This window comes from Colossoma macropomum, unplaced genomic scaffold, assembly GCF_904425465.1.
Source record: "Colossoma macropomum unplaced genomic scaffold, Colossoma_macropomum, whole genome shotgun sequence".
Lineage (NCBI taxonomy): Eukaryota > Metazoa > Chordata > Actinopteri > Characiformes > Serrasalmidae > Colossoma > Colossoma macropomum.
The window spans coordinates 9742998-9767015 of record NW_023494795.1 but is presented as its reverse complement, the minus strand read 5'-3'; the positions used below and the strand labels follow the sequence as shown (position 1 = coordinate 9767015).

The following is a 24018-nucleotide window of genomic DNA, read 5'->3' as shown; positions in this document are numbered from 1 at the left end:
GAGAAGGCAGGGGAAAGTGTGCACTACATTTACAAATGCCTTACTTTTATTTGCATTAGCTCCATGTGTCAACAGATGGTTTATGGGTTCAAGCTTTCCATTGGCATTTGGATAACAAATCTAGCTGCCATTTTGTTGGACTTTGCAGTCAGGTTAGAAAGGTTTACAGACCCGCTCTGATCATTAATACATTACACTTTTTGTTGTTTCTAGATTTAAGCCATGAATGTAGATCAGGGGTTTGTTTTGGGGAGCTAAAGTACAATGTTTGAGTGGCCACAGGCCAAAAAGACAAAATAAGAGACAAATTGAAAACTATATATATTATATTTCATAACAGTAAAATGAGGTGTGAAGAATATTTTTAATGACATCCTTTTGATCTTTCATTTAAAATATTAGCAAATATCTTTCCTTTATTTAAGGTATAATGATTGAAAGAAAAAAAAAATTGACATGAAATAAAAATTTTTCTTAAATCTATGTGTGCCACAATTATTGGAACCCCTAGAAATCTTTGAGAGTTAAATCTAACTGAAATTTATTCCCATTCAAGTTCACCTGAGCAATTAGGAACACTTAAATGTTCAGCCATGACTTCCTGATCCACTGGGGAATATATGTGACCCATGTGTCAAACACTAGGCCCGCTGGCCAAGTCAGGCCTGTGGCACAATCCTAATCAGCCCGCAAAATTATTTTGATTTTCTATTAATATTAGCCTATTTCACTATGAGTTGCACTAGAGGTCCCTGTTCCCAGCATGCTCTGCAACATAATGTGTGCTCTCCAACAATGATCTATGAGACAGCACCACCAGATGCCAGGTGTCCAGTTCACTTTGGTTTAACAGTGACCTGCAGTTAATGTGGCCTATTGTTTTATATAAAATGTTTGTTTTTATTTCAAATTATTTTTTAATTGTTTAAGTATTCAGTGCCTAGTTTTTGTAGCTTGGGCTTATTTTGAATAAACAATGGCCAGTTGGGGTCATGGCAAAATGTAAAATAAATTTGAAAATAAAATAAAAACACAGATTTGTTGAGATTTTTTAAGACGTCCCGTTTAGTGGTTGAGTTTGACACCCCTGATATATGAGATGAAACACACTCAGACATCCATCACTGTGAGAAAGACCAGAGAAAACAGCAGTGATGTATGACAGAAGGTTGTTGAGCAGTACGAATCAGGAAATGGCTACAAGAAATGAGCTAAATGCCCATTTCCACTCTCAGGTCTATAATTAAGAAACATCAAACAACGGGAGAGTTAAGAATCTGCTGGGAAGAGGACAAATATACTGACCCCACGCACAGTGAGGAGGATTTTACAGGTGGACAAAGAATCTCCAAAGATCACAGATGAGGAGTTGCAGAAATTAATTCTTGGGGTCACAACGTCCCCAAACCACAATCAAACACCACCAATATGATCACATTTTTTTCTTTTTGGAGGGGGAGATGACAGAATGAGGCCTCTGCTGTCCAACGAGGACCAACAAAGCTCCTACAGTTTACAAACATTACTGGAACTTTCAGGGGGACCATGTTTTATAGTCAGATGAGACCAAAATAGAGGTTTTTGGCAACAAACGCCAACAGTGAGTTTGATGTGGACACAAAGAGGACCATGCAGAAAAGTACCTCATCCACACTGTGAAGTACGGTGGTGAATCTGTGGTGATGTGGGTCTGTTTGTCTTCCTGGACAATTTATTCAGCTACATGGTATCACGACTCCATCAAGTACCAGCAGAAACAAAATCACAACCTGACTGCATCAGCCAGGAAGCTTAAAGTATAAATCCAATTTTTTTCGGATGTTGACAAAACTTTGACAACATTCAAACAAGTTTGACAAAACTTTTTCTGTTCTTTGGCAAAAAAAATTGCCAGTTCCTAAAACATTGTGAAAATCTACTTTTTTCATGAAAAGTAAAGCATTTGTGCATAAATTAGGGCCATGTGACAGATTTTCCTCAGGTGTCATACAACAAACACAAAGAGTGTCGTGGGGAGGAATAGCTGGACACGAGCATTTTTAACCCTTGTGTGGTGTTCAGGTCTGTGGGATCCATTTTCAATGTTTACCAATAAAAATAAATAATGTGATTTATTATTATTTCAACCTCAGATTCTTGGTCTTTGCTCATTTTCTGTGAAGAACATATAAAATAACCCATTTTCAGTGTCTTCACTCTGTTCACCCCCCACACATTTATATTACATGTGGTGTTGGGTGAACCTGTGGGAATAAAAGTGTGGAGGTGCTGTGTCCTTCACTCTGTTCTCCTCCTACATGGCCTGCTGTTAGTGTGTGTGTGTGTGTGTGTGTGTGTGTGTTTGTATATGTGTGTGTGTGTGCTGGCCACTTTTTTATTTTTACATAAATTGTTATGGCTGCACCCAGAAGGATAAGCGGTTTAGATGATGGATGGATGGATGGATGGATGGATGGATGTTCTGGCTGAATTGATTTAAAGAACAATAATGTGGTGGGTCCACCAGACCACTGCTGCCTTTCAGCACTTACTAAGAGACACTTTGAGAAAAAGCTACAGCTTTTCTAAATGGAAAGTGCTCAAACAGCTCGATAATGACATTACAAAAAAAAACAAATGTTCCTTTTCAGTAGATTATGGGGAAGACAGGGAAGCCAAGAGTTTTTTTTTTTGGTTTGCAGGAAAGTATGTCATTACGTAAAGCCTTTTTATTGCTAAAGGTCAGTTTACACATTTTGCGTTCAACTGGTACAGAAAGTCAATGGAATCGTAGCTACTGGCTAAATCTAAGCCTCATTTTTCAATGTGATATGATTTCAAAGAGTGTGTAGTAACAAACCAACACTTTGAGTGATTATTTTCTAAACAGATCTGGAACATGAACACTAAGCTGCTGTTTTGACAGGTTGGTTTTCGCCCACAGTGCTGTGGTCAGATGTCAGTTAGACATGTATGTGTGGCACTGTGGTTGAGGTATTAGTTACTCTGGCGCCTCCCTGTATACCTCAAACATTTGCATACTTATACGGTTTATGGCACTAGTGCAGAATACCCTCTTGACTTATTTCATGCTGACACTTGACCCCAGGGCTGGAATGGTGGTCTAGGAAGCGTGGGTAATTGCCAGTACAGACAGCCCACTTTTGGCTTTGGGGCTATTGTCAACTACCCAGCACAATTCCAAGTGAAATAGATACAAGAAAAGTATGAACTCTATCTACTGTGCTGGTCTCTATCCAACTAGAATGAATACACTGAAGAAAAGTCCTTAAGAGATTTTCAAAGAGCCACAATGCAGGTTTTTCACAATCTCATCTTTCCATCTTAGCTAAACAATAAAATCATGGAATAAAAATTGGAACCAGGGTTTAACACAATTAACAGTACTTAGACTGGGATCAGATTCATTTTTGGTCACCCTGCTTGGTTTCCATGTGAAGTGCATGTGTATGTAAAATGAAAGCACACTAATAGTAACAGGGAATATTTTAAAGGAGGGAGTGAACTAAACATTTGAAAGAGAAAAAACAAAAAAAAAGACAACAAGGCACAACCAGAACTTTCAAATCCATCAAATCTTGCAGGTGCTGTGAATACCTATGCACTTTCTAACATGTAAGCTTTCGCCTTTTCTCACCGCTGTTGGGGAGTTCACAAAACATTCTTCAAAACCTTGTGTGTCTGAAAGAAATGGGAAAAGCGTCATTTGCAAATGGGCCTTGTTTTCTTCAAATTTATTTGTTAGTCAAATTGGCATCCATGGAAACTTCACTGTTTTGAGTACACATTCAAAATGAGGGGGCATGATTTAATTGGCAAAGGCCTACTGGTGCAGACAAAAATGTCACATCACTTTAACCTAAATGTATTTAAGCTACATGGGGTTTAATAAGTAGTGCAGAGAAATATCGATTTTACAGATTAAAAAGAATACAAACCATTTAACATTCATTTTGGGATTAACTCCTCATTCTACAGCTCTGCGCTGTTCTCCTTTGCTTATTATAGTGTTCAAATGTTTTTTTCTTTCCTTTCATTTTTCTCTGTCTTACACTCATTATTTTCCTGAGGTCATCAGCTCTACTAACGACTGTTGTGGCCAAGACCACTACAATTGAGTCTAGGTCAAGACTGAAACTTTGTGGTAGTCAAGTCAGACTCAAGACCGAGACCAGGAGTGGCCGAGGCCGAGACAAGACTGAGAACAGATTGAGTTTTTCCGAACATAAAAATCATAAATAGAAAGGGAAGAACTGAAACATTAAATAATGTACACCCTAAAAATATTATCAATCATTATTACATTGTAGTCTTAGTCCAACTTTGCATTTTAACTGCTGGTAGCAAAAGATTTAGGTTATTCTCCAAAACTTATTCAGAATCACCACCTACAGTCAACTGAATATAAACCACAACACACATCCATTTTTATTATCAAATGAAAACATAATAATAATAATAATAATAATAATAATAATAATAGTAATAATAATTTAGTTTTTGAAGCAATGAACATCAACAAACAAATAATAGCCAGTTAAACCAAAATGGTAAGATCAGTTAGATACTTGATAGAAAACTTCAATTTCCAGTTACCTCAGACAGAGGCTGGTCCACCCACCCTCAACACGAGACTGAGTCAAAATGTGGCTGAGAATGTTAATCTATGATCTCGAGACCGACTTAAGTACTACAGCACTACTACTAACCACCAACAAACACCTGTGCTCAAAGTCAACATCATACTAACCCGTCAGGAAAAGTACCTCAGTGATGGGCTGACCGTCTGACAGAACTACAATGGTAAACAGTCAGTCTGTGACCGGACAGTGCAGTGCTGTAAAAACGTTTTTGCCTCTTCCCAATTTCTTCTAGTTCTAATGTTTCAGATCATCAGCAGATCACGTCAGATGATTTTATATAATGATTTCATTTATTGAAGGAAAAATGCTGCTCAGCCTTACCTGGCTAAGTGTGAAAAAGTAATTGCCCCCTTAGCTACTAAATCAAACAGTTAACCAAATTCGATTGACTATTGGGCTCAATTTCACCGCCACACCCGGGCATGATTACTGCCAGACCTGTTGAAGCTAAACATCACTTGAATAGAACCGGTCTGGCAGTGTGAAGCAGCTAGAGCGTCTCAAAAAGCAGCTCATGATGATATGTTCTAATTTCAAGATTCAAATACAGATAAAACAAAGTACAAACAAAGTAATTGAAATCCACCAGTCTGGAAAAGGTTGCAAAGCCATCTCTAAAGCTCTGGGACTCCAGGAAACCACAACAAGAGCCACTATCCACAAATGGAGAAAACTTAGAGCAGAGGTGAACTTTCCTTGGTGTAGTAGGTCTACCAAAATTTCACCAAGAGTGCATCGACGACTCATTCAGGAGGTCACAAAGGAACCCAGATGAACATCTAAGGAACTGTAGGCCCCACTTGCCTCACTTAGGGTGAATGTAAAAGATTCCTAAATAAGAAAGACACTTGGCATCCATGTGAGAGTTGCAAGGTGCAAACCGCTGCTGACCAAAAAGAACACAAAGGCTCCTCTCACATTTGTCAAAAAACATCTAGATGAACCCCAACATTTTTGGGATAATATTCTGTGGACTGATGAGTCAAAGACGCAACTTTTTGAAAGACATGGGTCCCGTAACATCTGGCATAAATCTAACACCACATTCCACAATAAGAGCATCATACTAACAGTCAAATACGGTGGTGGTAGTGTGATGGTCTGGGGCTGCTTTGCTTCTGCAGGACCTGGCAGACTTTCTATTAATAATGGAACCAAGAATTCTGCTCTCTATCAGAAAATCATGAAGGAGAATGTCCGCCTATCAGTTCATGACCTAACGCCCAGGCGCAGTTGGGTTATGCAGCAGGAAAACGATCCAAAGCACACAATGTCTCAAAAGAAAGAAGATTAAGGTTTTGGAGTGGCCGAGTCAAAGTCCTGAATTGAATCATGTTGAGATGCTGTGGCAAGATCTTAAACAGGCAGTTTGTGCTCGAAAACCCTCCAATGTGGGTGAATTACAACAATTCTGCAAAGAAGAGTGAGCTAGAATCCCTGCACAGCGATGTAAAAGACTCATCACAAAGTCCTGTGAACACTTGATTGCAGTTGTTCCTGCCAAGGCTGGCATAACTAATTGTTAGGGCAATTACTTTTTCACACGAGTGATAAAGATTTTGAATACATTTTTATCTTTAATAAATCGAATGATCATTTAAAAGCTGCATTTTGTTCTTACTCATGTTGTCCTTCACAACACAAACACATATACGTACATTAGACTAGCAAACAACATTTACGTCTCTGTTTACAGGGAGTGTGCACCTCCCATGAGCCTCTTCACATGGCTTTCTGCATGGCCACATGTCCCGAGCCTCTCACGGCCGCACACAGCCAGTAGCGGGACGCTATAGTATATTGCATTTTTTTGTAATTCAGACATTTTAAAGTAAAGCATGCTTAAATTATACACACAGCAGCGGCTAGGTTTATCATCTGCTTTCCTCACACCTCAGTAGGCATCATGTTCAAAGCTGCTTTAACCGTCCGATTAACATTCATGGCGCTCATCTTTACATCACATGAATATAAGACGAACCATGACTATTAGACCTAGCTGTCATTTCGGGCCATACATGTTAAAACTTACTGCTATAATAATGCTAGTTTCTGCTTGTGCCCCTATAGGATTATACAGGGAGATTCACTCAAAAGAGGCCCCGAATATTCTGTTGTAACCCCCGTTAGGATGAAGCAACCTGAACCAAAAAAATCTGTTACATACCTTGACGTGTGTGTAATCGATTGCATTACATGTGATGCTGGAAGTGATCTCCGTTTTCTGCCAGCCACATGAAGGGGTACGAGGGTATGCACCCAGAAGTTGCAAACGGAGGTTAAACGTTGCGACGGCTGTCCGGCGCCTACCTCATCACTCCGACGCTGGGGCATCCCAGGTTGTTCGAAGCTCCATACACCGAGGAGCACACTGCACATTGTTTTGTTCAGATTGCTTCGTCCCAGAGAGAGTTATTACAGAATATTCAGGGCCTCTTTCGAGTGAATCTCCCTGTATTATTATGTTAATGCTAACTGTAATTCACGCTGCAGCTGTAGATTAAACATGGACATCTGAAGCTTATAAAACAGACATTAATTTATCACTGCTCTCGGAAGAAAACCTTGTATCTTGTATTTTTCACAGTCACTCTTTCGGTAAAGAGCCCTGGCATAGAGCTGCCACTGCTTTTTCCCATTTCTAACATTTGACTGAAATGCATTGGTCAGGCCAACACTCACATTCACAGTCAGTGACATATCAAGGACTTCCAGAAGGCCTAGACATTTTCTCACAAAATTAGTCTCACCCATTGTAAATCAAAACGTGATTGGATGATTCCAATGTCACTCCTTAATTATGTTAGTGGTTAATCAGACACATCAGTTCAGCTTCTGAAGTCCTAACCTATGGCAGAGCTGGCTTGGCTGTTTCTACAGAGATACAGTGGAGAAAAAAACTGACTGGATCATTTTACATTGGTTTGTAGTTTTTAACTTTTAAGTTATTTACACCCAAAACCTAAGAGTGAAATAAGAAAATTATGATGATACTTGCAGAGTTTAAATCCAAAAACCACAATTTTGTGAAATAAAAATGAACTAAAAATGGCCTACGCGTATTTTTAATATTTTATATATATTACATAACTTAGTACCTAGAAAGCCCTGAGGTTTCCCCATTGATATATGATGTGAGAAGCTCAAAGTCTGTTACGGTGACTGAGTTTGATTTGGCGATTAACTCCCATTATGAAAGCTAAATTGTCCAATCAGCACACTGTGACTTGAATGTAGAGAGGACTTGATGATGTCTTAGCAAGAAGAGGGGATGAAGAGACGGAGGCTGAACAAAAAAGCTGGTAAACAAAACACAGTGTGGAAGTTTTAAATGCTGTAAAAAGTATTTGCATAGACTGATATTCAAAGCGTGTATTCCTGGAGTTGCATTTTGTCATGACGTCCAAAATCTGCCTGAGGTAATTGATGATGTGAAAAAAATTTGCCTGCCAGTCAGATAAACCAGCAGGAAACGCAAAGAAAGCTATAAAACCTCAGGGCATGTGTTGTTCTTAGCATTACTGTAGTATTTTACCCGATCAGAAGAGCAGAAAGTGTATTTTGAGAAATATTATGTAAGTGTATTTTCAGTAGTAGTGTGTTATATACACTATAACAAGTAACTGTAAGTGCTATTATTGTGAAATAGGAGAAACAACAGCTCAGCTGCAAAATGGTAGACCACATAAACTCACAGAGAGGGGGCGCCGAGTGCTGAAGCATGTAGCACGTACAAATCTGCTGTTGCATCACTCACTACAGACGTCCAAACTGGCTCTGGAAGCAACATCAGCACAAGAACTGTATGTTAGGACTTTAGTCTAAAATCACACTTCTTCTAAAAAAAACACCACAGTTAGTTGTACTATATGATGCATTTCATCCAGTGGTACTGAAAATGTTGTGTTAATTTACATTAGTGAAATTTCACCTCTGCATTTAACCCATCATACACATTAGGGGCAGTGAGCACACTTGCCCAGAGCGGTGGGAAGCCCTATACGCTGCACCCGGGGAGCAGTTGGTGCCTTGCTTATGGGCACTTCAGTCACGTACTCAGGGGATCAAGCCTGCTGGTCACAGGGCTGGTTCCCTAACCTCCAGCCCACGACTGCTCATTTATCGGTTGCTCCTGGGAGGAGTAACATCAATCATTGGTTTATCTCATGGATCTCTTCTCTGTCTGACTTGAGCGCCTCTGTAAAATATTTGCCATAATCTGATTTTGCTATTTATAATGCTTATCATTTTTATTTTCTGTTACTGTACTATCCAGTGCTGACCCCTCTTGAGTCTTGGGGTCTCAGGGTTTTTCTCGGTGGGACTCAGTTGGACCTACATTTTGGGAAGCTCCCTACGATAATATTGAAACTTCTATACAAATACTGTTAAATTTGAACTGAACTGGTCACAGGGTCACTGTGAATGTAGTCTCTTGAAATGAGAATACAAATCTGATACTAACCAGGTAAGACCTGCTCTAAACCCCGTTTAGCGTTGACTCTGAGCCTCTACTCTGAGCTCTGTCTTCACCAAGCGTTTGATTGGTTTGGAAATCTTCACACCATAATAAGTAGGGGTGTCACTAGAGATTCATGGATGGGGGTGGGGGGGGGTACTCCCTCAGCAAGATGTTTTTAATGGCCCAAAATATCTGTTCATTAATAGGCAGAAAATGTATCAAAAAATTGCTATTTGGTCAAGTTTCACACAGACGATCCGTCTCTCCATAGTGGACTAAGCACAAATTGTTTGCAATTTGAATACTATATCTGTCCACTTTCACAGATCACAGTTCAAACATAGATATTGAAGTCAAGCAATGCTATCTCCTCTCTCCTAGACAGCTGCAGGTGCTACCTATGTTATTCAAACACACAGATTACAGACCGGTACAGTCTCAGTTTGTGTAACCAGTGTGATTTTGTTCTCTGGTTGTTTTGTAGTCCAGGTAACGTGGTCACAGTGACATTTGACAGCACAAAAATGATATTTTCTCATTTTTTTCCATTCTCACTAATGAGGATATAGTAAAGGAATTTCCACAAATTCAGTATTAATTTTAACTCAAAGCCTAAACAACAATCATTCTCTTTCTTCTTGATCACTGACCTTTATCAGACCTGCTTCTTCAGCTCTGTCAGTCTCCTTCAGCTTCTTCACCTCCCTCGCCTTGCCTGCGTTTGGTATGTTATGTTATTTATATTAAACTCAGGATTTACAAGAACTCAAATATCAATGAGTTCATTTTTTACATTGAACTGGCAAAAATCTTCACACCTGACTGGCCTGCCACCTCTTAATTAGCCACGATTTACAGGTTGAGGAACTCAGGGATATAAAACTGTGTTACCATCAACACAACACCTGTATCATCTATATACAGTAAAAACAATATATAGCTAAAACTGGTGTGATTGTTTCGAAATACTTACTAGAAATATGAAAACAAATAATCTGTGAAGTTTCTTAAAAAATTCTTGGAATAGTTGGCTCTTCGGCTAGCGAACGTTCAGGTTTCATGGCCTATCCCCTTTAGCTCATGTGAACTTAAAGCTAGCAAGCTAACAAGCAACTGGCTAAAAACTCCAAATTGTAGGTAGATAACCTCACTCTGTGACTACTTACTGATTCAGACTGTATATTATACATTTTAAATAAGGCCTAATCTTGATTTTAGTGCGCTCTTGGCTAAAATCCTATCACAACTTCGACTAATGCTGAATGACATTACTATAGAACTTGTAGAGAGGAGAACTACCACTCCACAAAGTCTTCCATGTTTCTCAAACACTAGAGGGCGCTCCTTAAAATGAATGAGTTAAGATGGAGCGAATAAGCAAAATCATAGTTTATAAATGCTTAAACGTTTTTAATGTAAAAGAATAATTTAAGCATAAAACATTTTAACACCACTGTTATATTTTTAAGAGCTTTTAAACTCGAGTTATAGTAGTTTAAAATGGCACCTCATGTATGTCCAACCAATCAGCACTCAGTAGCAGTAATGCCAGCGTTCTGCTGCCCATAACCCGTTTGTTGTAGAAAAAAGGAAATATACAGGTGAGATTTCTTTGCTTTTGTAATAAAATTTGCCTAATTAGAAACTGCTTTAGCTTTTCGTTTTTAGCCATTGATGCCCTGTGATGGACTGCCGACCTGTTCAGGGCATATCCTGCCTTCTGCCCAATGACTGCTGGGATGGGCTCCACCTCTCCCGCAACCCGGAAAAATAAGCGGTTTCCGAAAATATGTGTGTGTATGTGTGAGCTTTTAGCCATTGAGCTCCATTCACTCCCATTTATTGAAGACTTACTTGTGGGCGCCCTCTGCTGTTTTGCAGTCCTGTTTTTGATATAACGGGGGAAATAGGAAGCAGTCAGGCTCCTCATAAACCGTCTCCAACATTTCTTTGCAGAGTGGGCAGCACCAGAGACCCACTCCCAGGTCTGATATGATTGGCTAACTTAAAAAGTCTAATATGACTGGCTTACAACATAACGAGGTCTAATATGACGGGATTACAATTTATGAGGTCTAATTTGATTGGCTCACAACTTAGAGAGTTAAATATGATTGACTTGCAGTTTATGAGGTCTAATATGGTTGGCTTAGTTGGTCTGATTTGATTGGTTGAGCTGGCGTTACACTTTTCCCCCGATTCTAAACCGCAGAGGACTGCCATCTCCTGTTATATTAGTAAGTCTCTGGTAGCGCTGCCAAGGCAGCGGTGGATTAAAGCAGCAGTGCATTAAAGCAGCAGCAGCGCCTCCCCTAGTTTGCTCCTGGCTATTACAGTATATTGCGAATTTGGAGAAACTGTGGCAGAGCTGAATAACGTAGAATAAATACAAAATACTGTGGAGGATTTGAACACACTCATTTGAAGGGGCAAAATAATATCTGGGGAGGCTAAAGCGCCCCTAAAACTGGCGTCGATGTTGCTGCTAGTAAGTCTACATACCCACCCACATTTGGCCCAAAATTTCTCGTGGCTGTCCCCATTATAAGTTAATGTGTAGCCCCACAAGGCTAGTGTGAATGTTGATGAACTCCCTGATCACTCAATCCTTACCACAGTGCTCATAACGTTCTCATGCCAAAAACAGGAATTACCGAGAGCAGTTTGAACATGCTTGTTATGACCACACGCATAACTGTTCTCCTGCCAGTGATGTAGAAATGTAGATGCAGTGTCCGGCCATGGAAATCGAAATGGGTTCTTTGCCTGTCCATAATAAAAATCTACCAATATAAGAATGTTTTTCATTGAGGAAATCAGTAGTTGGATTGAAAGAATGTCTGTTTGTAAGAATACATAACTGATATATGACTAGTTTCACACTGAACAGGAGTCTTGTTTGCATTTTGGTGGCTGTGACTGCTGCCCATCCTAGTAAGTAAGACATACACTATTGTTCATTGTTCATTGTTTCAAATCCTTTGTCATTAAATTGTATTACACACACACACACACACACACACACACACATACACACACACATACACACACACACACACACACACGCACATACACACACACACACACACACACACACACATACACACACACACACACACACACACACACACACACACATATGTATATCTGTTGTCAGAAGAAAACCTTGTATCTCCATTTTTGCCGTTTTTCAGTTTTTGTCATTATTTGAAAATGTAACAAACTATATTAATATGCTATACATTTATAAACACTATAAATATAACAAGATCAAGAGGTCTTTTTAACCTTTTACATTTTACATTTTAGCAAGTTATAGCAAGTTTAGCGAGCTTTGATCACTTTTTCGCACTTCTGGAAACACTGATGGCTGATGTTTGAACAGTGACTCCAAACACTTTTGAATGGTAGTGTAGATCTAGACCGGGGTGCCCAACTCAGCTCCTGCTGACCTACTCGCCCTCCAGAGTGCAGTTCCAACTCAAATCTAGCACACCTAATCCACCTAATCAAATAAGTCAGGAACATATGAAAATAAGAGGGAAGTTTAGGGTGGAAACTAAACTCTGTGCACGGCAGTCTCCAGCAGCAGAGTCGGGCAACCCGGATCTAGATAAACACACTGTAGCTTATTTCTTATGTAAGGTCACATTAGACCTCTGTAGTTCTAGTTAACTAAGGCAGTTCCTAACTTACTTCTAGTTCTAGTTGGTTTACTGCTGTCTTAAACACATTAAGCACTCATCCTATGCTCAGATCTGAACTTACTGGAGAAATGTTTAGGGACCAGACATCCTGAAAGAAAGAAGCCATAATAGGTGATAGACATTGTTTTTTATTCCTTTTTAACTGAACTTCTCTGAGGTCAGATAATCCTCAGAACTGATGTGGATGAGTACATTTTGAGGCAACTGTAAGATTCAGGGATTCAATTAAATCTTTTAACCTGATTTATTTTTTATAAATAGCTGCGTCTGTTTATTATGGAAGTAAATGCATAATTATAATATGATATAATATGAATACAGATCATCAACATTAATAAATGCAAGCCATTCAGTGTAACAATGTGGCATTTGTTCATTGCAAGTATTACATGAAATGCATGCAAATGTTGAAAACAAATGAGACAGAACTGATCCAAGCGCTTGTCTTCGGCCCTGAGGCCTTTTACATTTTGCCCCCAAGCAGATTAATTAAATAAAAGAGTTTAAAATCAGCAAAGTCATATGAATGACATCTAATACCCTTATCAGCACACGGTGTGGTGTTTTGGTCAGGCTGTAGAACACATTATGTATCAATGAACTTAAAAGTATCCGAGTTGCTTGAAGGTACAGATGAAGAGTACGCTGCTCCCGAGATGTTGTAAGCATCTGCAAATAGCAAGATGTTAGTAATGTATGAGTGACTTCAGTGCGGACATGGAGGGGGATATTGGGTATGCAGATACAAAAAAAATATGATATAAGACTATTAGATTTAAAATGAACATGGAAAAAGCACATAAGGTGCAAACGAAGCATTAATAAAACACTGCAGACTGTAAAAAGGTAAAAGTATTTGATTATCTTGACATAAAAAAAATTCAGTGGCCTCTAGATTGGTGAAACTTGCATCATATGCAGGTTATAATGTGAAACATGTTACAATATGTGGGAAAATCTTTGTACACTACTTTCTACAGTTACTTACATCTCCTGGGGAACCTGTGAGTGTAACCCTTTCCAATAGAGGATGATGGTCCTGCACTAGTGCTCTGAAATAAACAGATACTGTGTAAAACACTCCTTTTGGAAAGTTGTCCAACTTATAAGTACATAATAGCAGAGGTATGAGGAGAAAGTGTTTTTTTTCAATGCGGCTTAGAACAGACAATAAAGAGCATCCGCAGAACTGAAGTGAAGTGATGTTAATGAGTATTTACCCCAGTTAAGTTAGAGCTGATGTTCCTCAGCTTCAACTTTCCCATAAGAGCTGCACGGATCTGTAAGAAGAAAACATCGAATAATTTAATTTACACTGATACAAAAAACACAAGCATCTATTACACGTTAAACTGAGTTTATCTGGACAATATTACATCATGCAAAGACATAAGAGCCGGCATTTGAAATACGCTAAGTTAGTTAAAGTTACCCTTATTAGTCCCACAACGGGGAAATTTCACCTCTGCATTTTAACGCATCCGTGCAGTAAAAAACCACATACACACCAGTGAATATCTGCTTTTCAGTTTAGCACCCCTAGTGTTCCAAATTGACAACAAAAAATAGCTCCATGTGCCATGTGGTGAAAGTAGACCCCTCCTGACCAACACTGGAACTGCAGGAAGTGCCCGAGACTACAGTTGTATGCAAAAGTTTGCACATTCCTGGTCAAATTACACGTTTTGTTGATTTACTTTGTGATAAAAAGTTCACAGATCCTCTACAGAGAACACACTTCTGCATAGTTTAATGCACAATTGTTGTTTAGTGAATTTAACATTTTAGGAAACAAACATAAAATGTGGCCTGTTGAAATTTTATGGAACTTTTATTTTATATGTTGTCATTTTTTCCAATATGTTCAACACAAATAAATAGAAACTGTGCTCAAAAAAGTGTGTAAATTGCCATGATTAAGTGTGTTTCTTTGGAGATGTGTTAACTTATTTTTGCTTAGAAAATCAACAAAATGTGTCAACTGACCGAGCGTTACATCCTTGTCTGGTTGTCTCTTTTTCTCTTTGTGTCTGAGTTTTGTGTCTGTTTTCAGGCTGGCGTTGCTGCACGACTGACGTCCCGCTTTTCCCGGCATGTGATTGGCTGTTCCTGTTAGTGCCGGCTATGAAAGGCCTTTGGTATTAGTCAATATGGAGTGTTTTTTTATTCGGCCTTGTGCGATTTTGCTCTCCTGGCTGCCTGCCAGTCAGCAATTTACGTGTTTATTATTATTAGTTAGTAGTCAAAAATTTCTCTTTGTTCTGTTCTGGCATTTGAGTGGGCAGTCTTGCTTCCTTTGTGCGTCTTAGCCCTGGGAGACGTAACACCGAGGGTGATCAAACACAACAATTTGCTACAATTTGCAGGGATCACCAGTGAAATCTATGAACTGCATGAGCTGAAAGCCTCTTTTTGGGATTCATGCGGTCACTGTCTTTTGGGAACTTCACTGTAAATGCAGAAAACTTGCAGAATCTTGAAAATGTAGTTTACTGCTGGTTCATGTTCAACATGCTTTTAACACTATATGAAAGGCGGGGATAATAGCACTGTACTCAGGCTGAGCGTTTGTCAGCCCAGGGCCTTTATCTACGCACACCAGAATACATACCTTAGTGTCCAGCAGAGTTCCGAATACTAAAATAAAGAAGCCCTATAAAAAGATAAATGAGACAGTTAGTATAGGTCATTACACTGCACTTCAAACATATGACATGAATCAGCCAATTAAAACATGCTGTATTTTTTTCATTACAAATATATTTGAGCATGTTTTAGTGGCCATTAATGAAATAGTTTCATTGAAAAAAGAATAATTATTGTGATTTCTTAATTTCCTCAAGTGTGGTTGATCAGCCAAGATGGGTTTAAAGGGCACATAGGCTCCTTTAGTACTATACTAACTTCACTGCACAATCCTCATCCAAATAATCAAAAACTCATCCCCTACAAACGTGTAGCCTTATAGCTCCAGTACAATGTGGGTCAAAATCTGGTCTCTGGATTTCTGCACTGTGAGATCATCTCTTTAAGGTACCCCAACACAAATGGACAGTGGTTAGCAGTGCTGACATATTAAAGGTCAGTTCTACCAGGTGTGAACTCCTGCAGTGGTGACACTTGCTGTTGGAGGATGCCTCCAGTATGTGGTCACTATTAATTAGGAAGTGCAAGGCAAACTTTTTTAAGCTATTGTGCCATTTTTTTTAAAGTTCCAGTCTAAAATGCTTGATTTTTCAGCAGCTATTATGAATATTTGCAACAATATTTGCAATATTGGCAGAGGGAGCGCATTGTTTGTAATGAAACTGTGGAAATGTGTGATAATTGTGAGTCTGATTTATTTCTGCTTGTTTTGAATGTAGCTCAGTTGGTTCCTGATAAAAGCAAGAGAGAAACAAATAGAAAAGACTACCTCTGAGAAACATGAACATACACATATGCAGAAGTCAGATTTAAAAATCTTTAGCACTGTTTTAAATTCTCAAACAAAACAGTTTTCAATATTTTATAATGAAATGATGTGAAGAAAGCATTTGAAAGAAGTATGCAAATTAAATACCATATTTCTACAGTCAAATATGAGTAAAAGAAGGAAAATAAAGTGCTCTTAAACTTCCTTTGGTAGCACTGTGTGACTGAACTAGGCCTGGGTAATTTATCAAAATTGATTAGCATGATATTTTCATTTTGCTAAAAAATGATTTTTTTTTAATTATATCCCCCCCGAGCCCACCAAAATAATGCAGAAATACTGTGGTGATGGAACAAAATTGAGTGCCCCTGCAAAAACTGCAAGGGTTGGTTGAATTTGCATAGATTTGTGATAACCAACTCCTAAAGGGACTGTATTTAATATATACTAGTCTACTAGATCTGGCCTTCAGTATGGTAATAAAGCAAAGTTCTGTAAACATCTTGACTGAGTAGCAACACTGTAGGTAACTGGAAGTTACTGTTTCAAGCCTTAGGTAGGTTCCTACAACCTGCTGTGCAAAAGTCAGATCACTATAGAGTCATTTAATTTAATGTCAAAATAGCCATCAAATAGCCATGTGAAAGTTATTTCAAAGGAGATATAAGATATATACATTTATACATTTGTACAGGTCAAGTGAGAAAGTCAAAGGTAAATAAAAGTTTGAAATTCAAAACATTATTATAAGGGCTCCTAACAGCTGTGTGAAATATCCCTGCAGTTTTGTGGATTTTGAAAAACTGGGGGGAAAAAGTCCAAAAAGAACTGTAATAAAGCAAAGAGTGGACACACTAAAACTGACCAATTTTTTATTATATTTAGTTGTTGAGGTTTGAGTAATTTTCTGTTAAATATGTTTTTTGCTTTTTTCCGACACAGAAAAACTAAGTACTTGTGTTCAATGGTTATTTTGACTGGAAATTAAATAAATAAACGGTGGTCTCTGACTCACACAGTACTGTTTATCATCGCTGTTGGAAAACAAAACCTTACATCTCCACTATTTTTACATAATTTGAAACTGTCAGCTCTTTACATTGTGTGTACACCTCATTAAGGATGAATCAACAGAATTGGTCCAAAAATACTTGGAATAAAATCTGACAGTAACGTTTCCGTCTCCTGTAAATCTACCATTTTGGATATGAAGTTTTGTTCCAGAAGTGATGATATGCTGTTAAAAACATTAAACAAGTGCTCTTCAATTTACATTAACAAATACATAAACGCAATATTTGTTACCTGCAGTGAATTGAGGAGTGCAAACACAATGTGAATCCCTAAAGCAGATGACACCATGGTCCCAATGCCGAATCCCCAGGTCAGACCAAAAAGAGGTGTTAAAATGCCCACACATCTGGCAATGACCAGCAGGGTGTGCCTCTCTTCTGAGTGGTGAGCAGTGGCTCCAACTCCCCTCCTCAACATCGTATATAAAACCACAACAAGCACCAGGATGTTGATAAGCACAATGGTAAGGGCTGGGACCACAAACGCCAGGAGAGCCTTCGTTTTGTCCCAGTTTAGCCAACAGACATTCTTTTCCTGGACATATCCATTGTTTCCAGCTGTCACAGCCACAGTAATAACAGCTATGATTAGCGGGGCCCCATAGCCAACCGCTAAGCCGATGACCATCATCACTGACCTGGAGATTTTGGAAAAGACCACTAGGGTGCGGTAGAGGAGCAAGAGTGCCGAGAGCAACATCCAGAAGAAAAGAGCGAGATAAAATAAGTGAATAAAGAAAGTCAGTGCAGTGCAGGGGCCCACTGGGGTCGACTCTCCATCCTTCACAATACCTGCTTGAATGAGGAAACATATGTCCGCAATCAGCAGGGAAGCCGCAAGGTTGACTGTGGAGAAATGGCGCATGTAGGATGTGTCATTCCTTGTCATTGATTTCCATACAATGATTTCAATGATGAGGCACAAAACCAAGCAGCCCACTGAAATGCCAACACCGATGTAAGTGATATGCTTTAATCCAGCATCCGCAGAAAAGAACGGTGACATCAGGACTGAGAACGAGGTGGTGTGGGTGCACTGACACGTAACACTGTCAGATCCTACCACTGATTTCTTTACTTCACATCCAGTTGAGTCCCATCCTCCAATCCCATCCAAGAGACTGAAGTTCCAAAAGACACACTGAGGGTTTCTCAATGATGCATTGCTTACACCAAAGGAAAGGGAGATCAGGGGGTCAATGGTCTGGGCCAATTTGATCATAAATACATTGGCATTGATGCTGGCATCTGTTAGACTGCTGCCATTGTGGGTAGAGTTTCTAACAGGCAAGACATTATCAAGAGCAGAGAAAACTATGGTTGTGATGGCATTTGATCCATTAGTCTTTGGAATAACTATTTGTGTGGATAAATTTTGCCCAAATGTTCCTTGGAATGTGTCATTAAAAATAGTCCTGTTGAGCTGGATGCTTGATGTTGTTATTGAAAATTGCTCATCTGAGAGACTGTCTCCAATTTTTTCGATTGACTGCAGAAGCACAGAGCTGGCATTCCAGCTGTCACTGTCATTGTTCAAACTCTTCCAAGTTGACTGGGCTCCTCCTGATGAAATGACATCCACTGTTCTGAGAAAATCCTTGAAATAGAAATGTGCTAAATTAAACACTGAAACTGAATCGCATCAAAAAAAATGTAGCAAGATTTGATTATTTCGTTTATTTCATTTTTGAGAGCTGTACCATTAGAGTCAATGTTCAGGGCTCTCTTATCCCTTTAAACATGTCAGGGCTATTCATGCAAATATTTACTCACTTTTAAGAAACAGTGCTTTTATATCTTTATACAAATGTGCATACAAAGCAAGGCAGGGAGATTAGACTCAACAACAGTAAAACTCCACTTATCATCATATCACTTCCATTTCTGCATGTCGCTGTTGTCAGAAGAAAACCTTGTATCTCTTTTTGTCGTTTTTCAGTTTTTGACATAATTTGAAAATAACCTGTTACCCTTTACATTGTATGTAAGTTTCACGATGAATGGGCTAAAAGAAACGATCCAAAATGAAATTCTGGTTCCATCCACTTACATTAAAAGTAAAGCAGGTTTTTTCCTTTTTTTTTTTACCATTGTGGAGATATGAGGTTTTCTTCCGACAACAGCGATATGAATAGTCATTAGGAGTGGTGTGCAAAGCAGAGGAAAGACTTTTCTTAGTGAATATTTGATCAAAATTAATAGCTCTACCTTCATTCAGAACCAGAATTTGTATACTTCGTCCACCTCTCTTGATTAAAAAATGACTAGGTGTTGTTATGCATTGAAATTTCGGGCACCAAAACATCTCGACTGAAAATGTGTAAAAGTGGCACTTTACTGTTTTATGGCTACCAAAAGAGAAAAACTACAAAAGACTTAACAGGACTACAGAAAGTGTCACGATCTAACACTTTACAAATAATACGAAAGGTAATGAAAACAAGAAGCAGTGATTAAAACCGCGAACAGTGTAGATATGTTCAAACAGTTAGAGCAGCAGCAGATGAACAGTGGAAAAAAATGTATGTTGCACGTAACCATCTCAAAGTTTCTACAAAGGACATTAGACTAGAGATTCATCATCACAGAAGAACTACTTTACTACCGATTTGAGGCCACCTGACAACGTAACGCCATGCTCAATAAGCAGAATAGACCAAAGAACAAGAGCTGCATAAGGAAACGAGAGAACCCAACTGCAAATAATGGAATTTTTTGTCTTGGATGACCAACTGATCTCTGTCATCAAGGACATTTAGTTTCATGGCATGTACTGTAGCCAATATACAGTAATGTTTTTAGTAACTTTATATAAACTGTTTTTATTTGTTATCAGCCCAGATTTATCTTATTGACAAGAGGTTTGATCAATAATATGTTTTTTATTTATTTTGTATTGTAAATTGTAATTTTGTTTTATTGTAAATTTTAATTTGCTTAGCAAATTTATTCGAAAGTACAAATGAAATGGCAAATTAAAAAAAGGAATGGCTTTTTATAAATAAGAAATGTGAACGTGAAGAACCATTTTAATGTAAAGAACCTCCACGTAATGTAAATGTTCTAGGAAGAATCCCTAAACTGGTAAAGAACTATTATATTGTGGACCCTTTGTGTTTTACTACAGCATCTACAAATGCGAAGTTAGCTAGCAAACGCCCTGCTGAAACTCATTTGATTATCAACAGCATAATGTTAGGGTTAGGATCAGTATCAGAGCTAGGTCTCAGACTAGGTTTAGGTGTTGAGCTAAAGGTCAAGGTTAGAGTTCAAAACATCTTTAGGAGCAGGCTTTGGTAAAGTTATTATGAATTTAATAGATATTTAGTCTAAATTGTCCAAAGTCGACCATCATCATAAAGTTTTACCAATTACTGTATCTGACTACGTTCTACATTTGTTCTTCTGTGAGCGACAACTGACTGGACGCTAAACAGCACATGTACTGTTGTGTATACTGTGAATTTTATCATAAGGATCCTTGCTTTACATATCATTACTGTCCAAAGAAAAACAACTCCAAAATAATAACTTTACTAGGGAAGGCAAAAATGTTTTTAACTTTTAATGTAAGTTAATGTAAGTTGTTGTGTTCCAAATGATTTTAGAGAATTTCTTTTGCTCCATTCACCGTGAAATGTTGTACAGAACCGCAGCCGTGTCCAAATGATGTAGAAAAATAAAAAGACAAAAACAGAGATACATGTTTTTCCTTGGACGGTGGCAATATGCTACACATATTAAATTGTGAGGAAGGTGGGAAAAACAAGAAAATTCACATACATACCGTCATCACATCTTTGCTGACCGTCACTGACTGTGAAATGGTAGCGATTGTGCTGAGTAAATCAACAACTTTTACAAGAGTCACTGGAGCCCCTGTTATGTTCGCAGAATTCTTTTCTGCAGCTTCACTGAGATTCGCAGCAAACTGTGGGACTTGAGCCACTTCTAAATCCTAGTTAAAAAGAAAGGAAAAAAAGAAACACTAGCACTTCAACATTTTGAGCATCTAGTAACAGGTACAGTACTTTTGCCTTCAATCGGAATTCAAAATGAAACTGCATTACTTCGACTTTGTCGGTCAGGTCCTGGATGACACGCAGGGTGCAGTTGTTAAATATTTCCTCCCACTGTTTTGTCCTGTTGCACTTGGCCTGTTGAATGCCAACCTTGCCCCCATCACAGCTTTTGCTTCTGATTTCATTCTCATTTCCGACGCCATACATGCTGCTTTCTGAGCAGTAGAATTCTAAGGGGACAGAACATGAACTTGAGTTGATCAGTGCTTCCCAAACTTTTCCTGGTGCCCCTTTCAGACATTAAAGCTTCTGCTCTAGCACTATATTACATGGTAACACTTTACAATAAGTGCTGACTAACTACTAACTTAATTCTGATGGATTCATCAGTAATGTGTTCAATGCATTTACCTGCATATGGGTAATCAGATAATGGGTGTACACTGACAGAAATAAAGGTTCTGTGCAGGTAAGTCTTTTGTTGATAAAAGTACAAACAATGTAAATGTGCCCTCAAAGGTACAACAGTGGTTTTAAGGTCTGATGGTGAAACTTAAATAAGTTTTTCCAGGTGAAAAGTTCGTATTTGCATCTTTTCATAACCAAATGTTTTAAAATAGAACCATAAAATAAAAGCCTGGAGACGAGACGGGGTGTGTGGAGTGAGTACAACTTAGAAAATATAATTTTAATGGATTACAGTTATGCTCCCTGACTAAAGGTACTGAGAAGAGGGTCCCATCCCAGTGAAAAGAGGAGTACTGCCCCAGTGACTGAGAGTAAACATGATTTCACTGCTTTGCAACCCACCAACAAGCTCACAGAATAAGACGTGACATAAACGTAATGTAAAACTCAAACGTCAAGGCTGAGAAATCCGATTACAGGGCTACAATCCAGCTCTCTTTATCGGATTTCTAGGCCTTAACCCTTGTTTGGTGTTGGGGTCTGTATGACACATTTAAATGTTTACCGAAAGAAAAAATGATGCGATTTATTATTATTATTTTCAACCTGCTCATTTTCTGTGAAGAACATATAAAATAACCCATTTTCAGTGTCTTCACTCTGTTCACCCCCCACACATTTATATTACACATGTGGTGTTGGGTGAACCCGCGGGGAGTAAAAGTGTGGAGGTGCTGTGTCCTTCACTCTGTTCTCCTCCTACATGGCCTGCTGTTAGTGTGTGTGTGTGTGTGTGTGTGTGTGTGTGTGTGTGTGTGTGTGTGTGTGTGTGTGTATGTGTGTTTGTACATATGTGTGTGTGTGAGGGTGGACAACATGGACAGGCTGCTGTCTGGCTACAGCTGCTAAAGGAGAACCCTACGCTGGCCACTTGTGATATTGTAAACATCTGGCTGTATTGATTTAAAAAACAATAATGTGGTGGGTCCACCAGACCACTGAGTAACAAACACATCAACACCACACAAGGGTTAATCCAATCTAATATATTAGTCTATGGTCTTTACATGACCACTTGAATAATCAGATAACTGCCCAAATCTGATCAAGATTGGATTATTAAGTGCATGTAAATGCGCTCAGTTCCAGCTTTTTGACAGCTACATACTCTTTCAGACTCATAGTGTTGAGGATGGACAGAAACACCTGTAGATTTTTTCATAAAATACTGAACTACTATGAATGTATTGTGACAGGTTGAGTAGCAGCCTGTAGGTGTAATTTGGACGTAAAGCACCACTACATTTTTAATCACTTTATTGCTATTTCTGTAAGCCCTCTTGCCTAGAAGAAAGAAAAAGAAAGAAAGAGATGACTCACCGCTTTTGGTTGCCCTTATTGTGACGCTTTCAGAGCTGTAACTTAAATTACTCAGGCTGACATCTGAAAGCTGACATGTGAAAGTGGCATTTATGTCACCAGCCTCACAGTCCTGTTTCTGGATAATATAGTTGTATATGATGCAGCCTGAACCTGGACCAATAAAACACAAAGAAGCGTTAAAGTAAGAAAAAAAGAGCGTATTGTGGCTTTGAGTTCTATTCAGTCAACGTACAAATTCTCATGTCAGTATTAATGAACCCTCATTAAAACAGGAAGAGCTCCTGTCCTGTCTGACCTGGTGGCATCAGGCTGCCAGCTTGAGAGACCCTGATCCATTCAATTGTGTAACTGCTTTGGGCACAGCACTGCAGTGGTACCGTCAAAGTCTCACATTTAAACACTTTATCAGATCCTACTTGGATATTCGGGAAGGGCTGAATCTGAATTCTTTGCCACTGAATATTGGGCAATGAATTCTTTTCAGTTATGCACTCATACACACCTGTAAAATAAAAGAAAGACACAAAAATTAAACCACGTTACAATCACAGCATAGTTGTTAGCGAGCCAGCTAACGGATTCTTGATATGCTTCCTTATTTGAGCTGTAAGATTAGATTAAGTGACCCTTATTAGGCCCACAATGGGGAAATTTCACCTCCACATTTTATCCATCCGCGCAGTAAAAAACCGCATACACACTACTGAACACACACACTAGGGGGCAGTGAGCACACTTGCCCAGAGCAGTGGGCAGCCCTGGGGGTTAGGTGCCTTGCTCAAGGGCACTTCAGTCACGTACTGTCGGCTCAGGGGATCAAAAGGGTGACTTTCCGGTCACAAGGCTGGTTCCCTAACCTCCTGCCCACGACTGCGGTGAGTAGGTGAGTAGTGATAAGTAGAGAT

At 38.9% G+C, this 24018-nt stretch overlaps 1 protein-coding gene across 1 annotated transcript in view; it reads right to left on the bottom strand.

Moving 5' to 3' along the window:
• Nucleotides 1–12944: 12944 nt before the first annotated feature.
• Nucleotides 12945–24018, bottom strand: part of adgrf6 (adhesion G protein-coupled receptor F6) — a 228232-nt gene continuing 217158 nt past the window's right edge. The window contains exons 151-159 of the mRNA XM_036582596.1: nucleotides 23409–23615; nucleotides 23111–23263; nucleotides 21371–21552; nucleotides 21088–21258; nucleotides 17533–18897; nucleotides 15424–15465; nucleotides 14033–14092; nucleotides 13801–13864; nucleotides 12945–13481 (exon numbers count right to left, since the gene is read on the bottom strand). Of these exons, the coding sequence (XP_036438489.1) occupies nucleotides 13399–13481; nucleotides 13801–13864; nucleotides 14033–14092; nucleotides 15424–15465; nucleotides 17533–18897; nucleotides 21088–21258; nucleotides 21371–21552; nucleotides 23111–23263; nucleotides 23409–23615 (2327 nt within the window). The 3' untranslated portion in view covers nucleotides 12945–13398. The remainder of the gene's footprint in view (nucleotides 13482–13800; nucleotides 13865–14032; nucleotides 14093–15423; nucleotides 15466–17532; nucleotides 18898–21087; nucleotides 21259–21370; nucleotides 21553–23110; nucleotides 23264–23408; nucleotides 23616–24018) is intronic.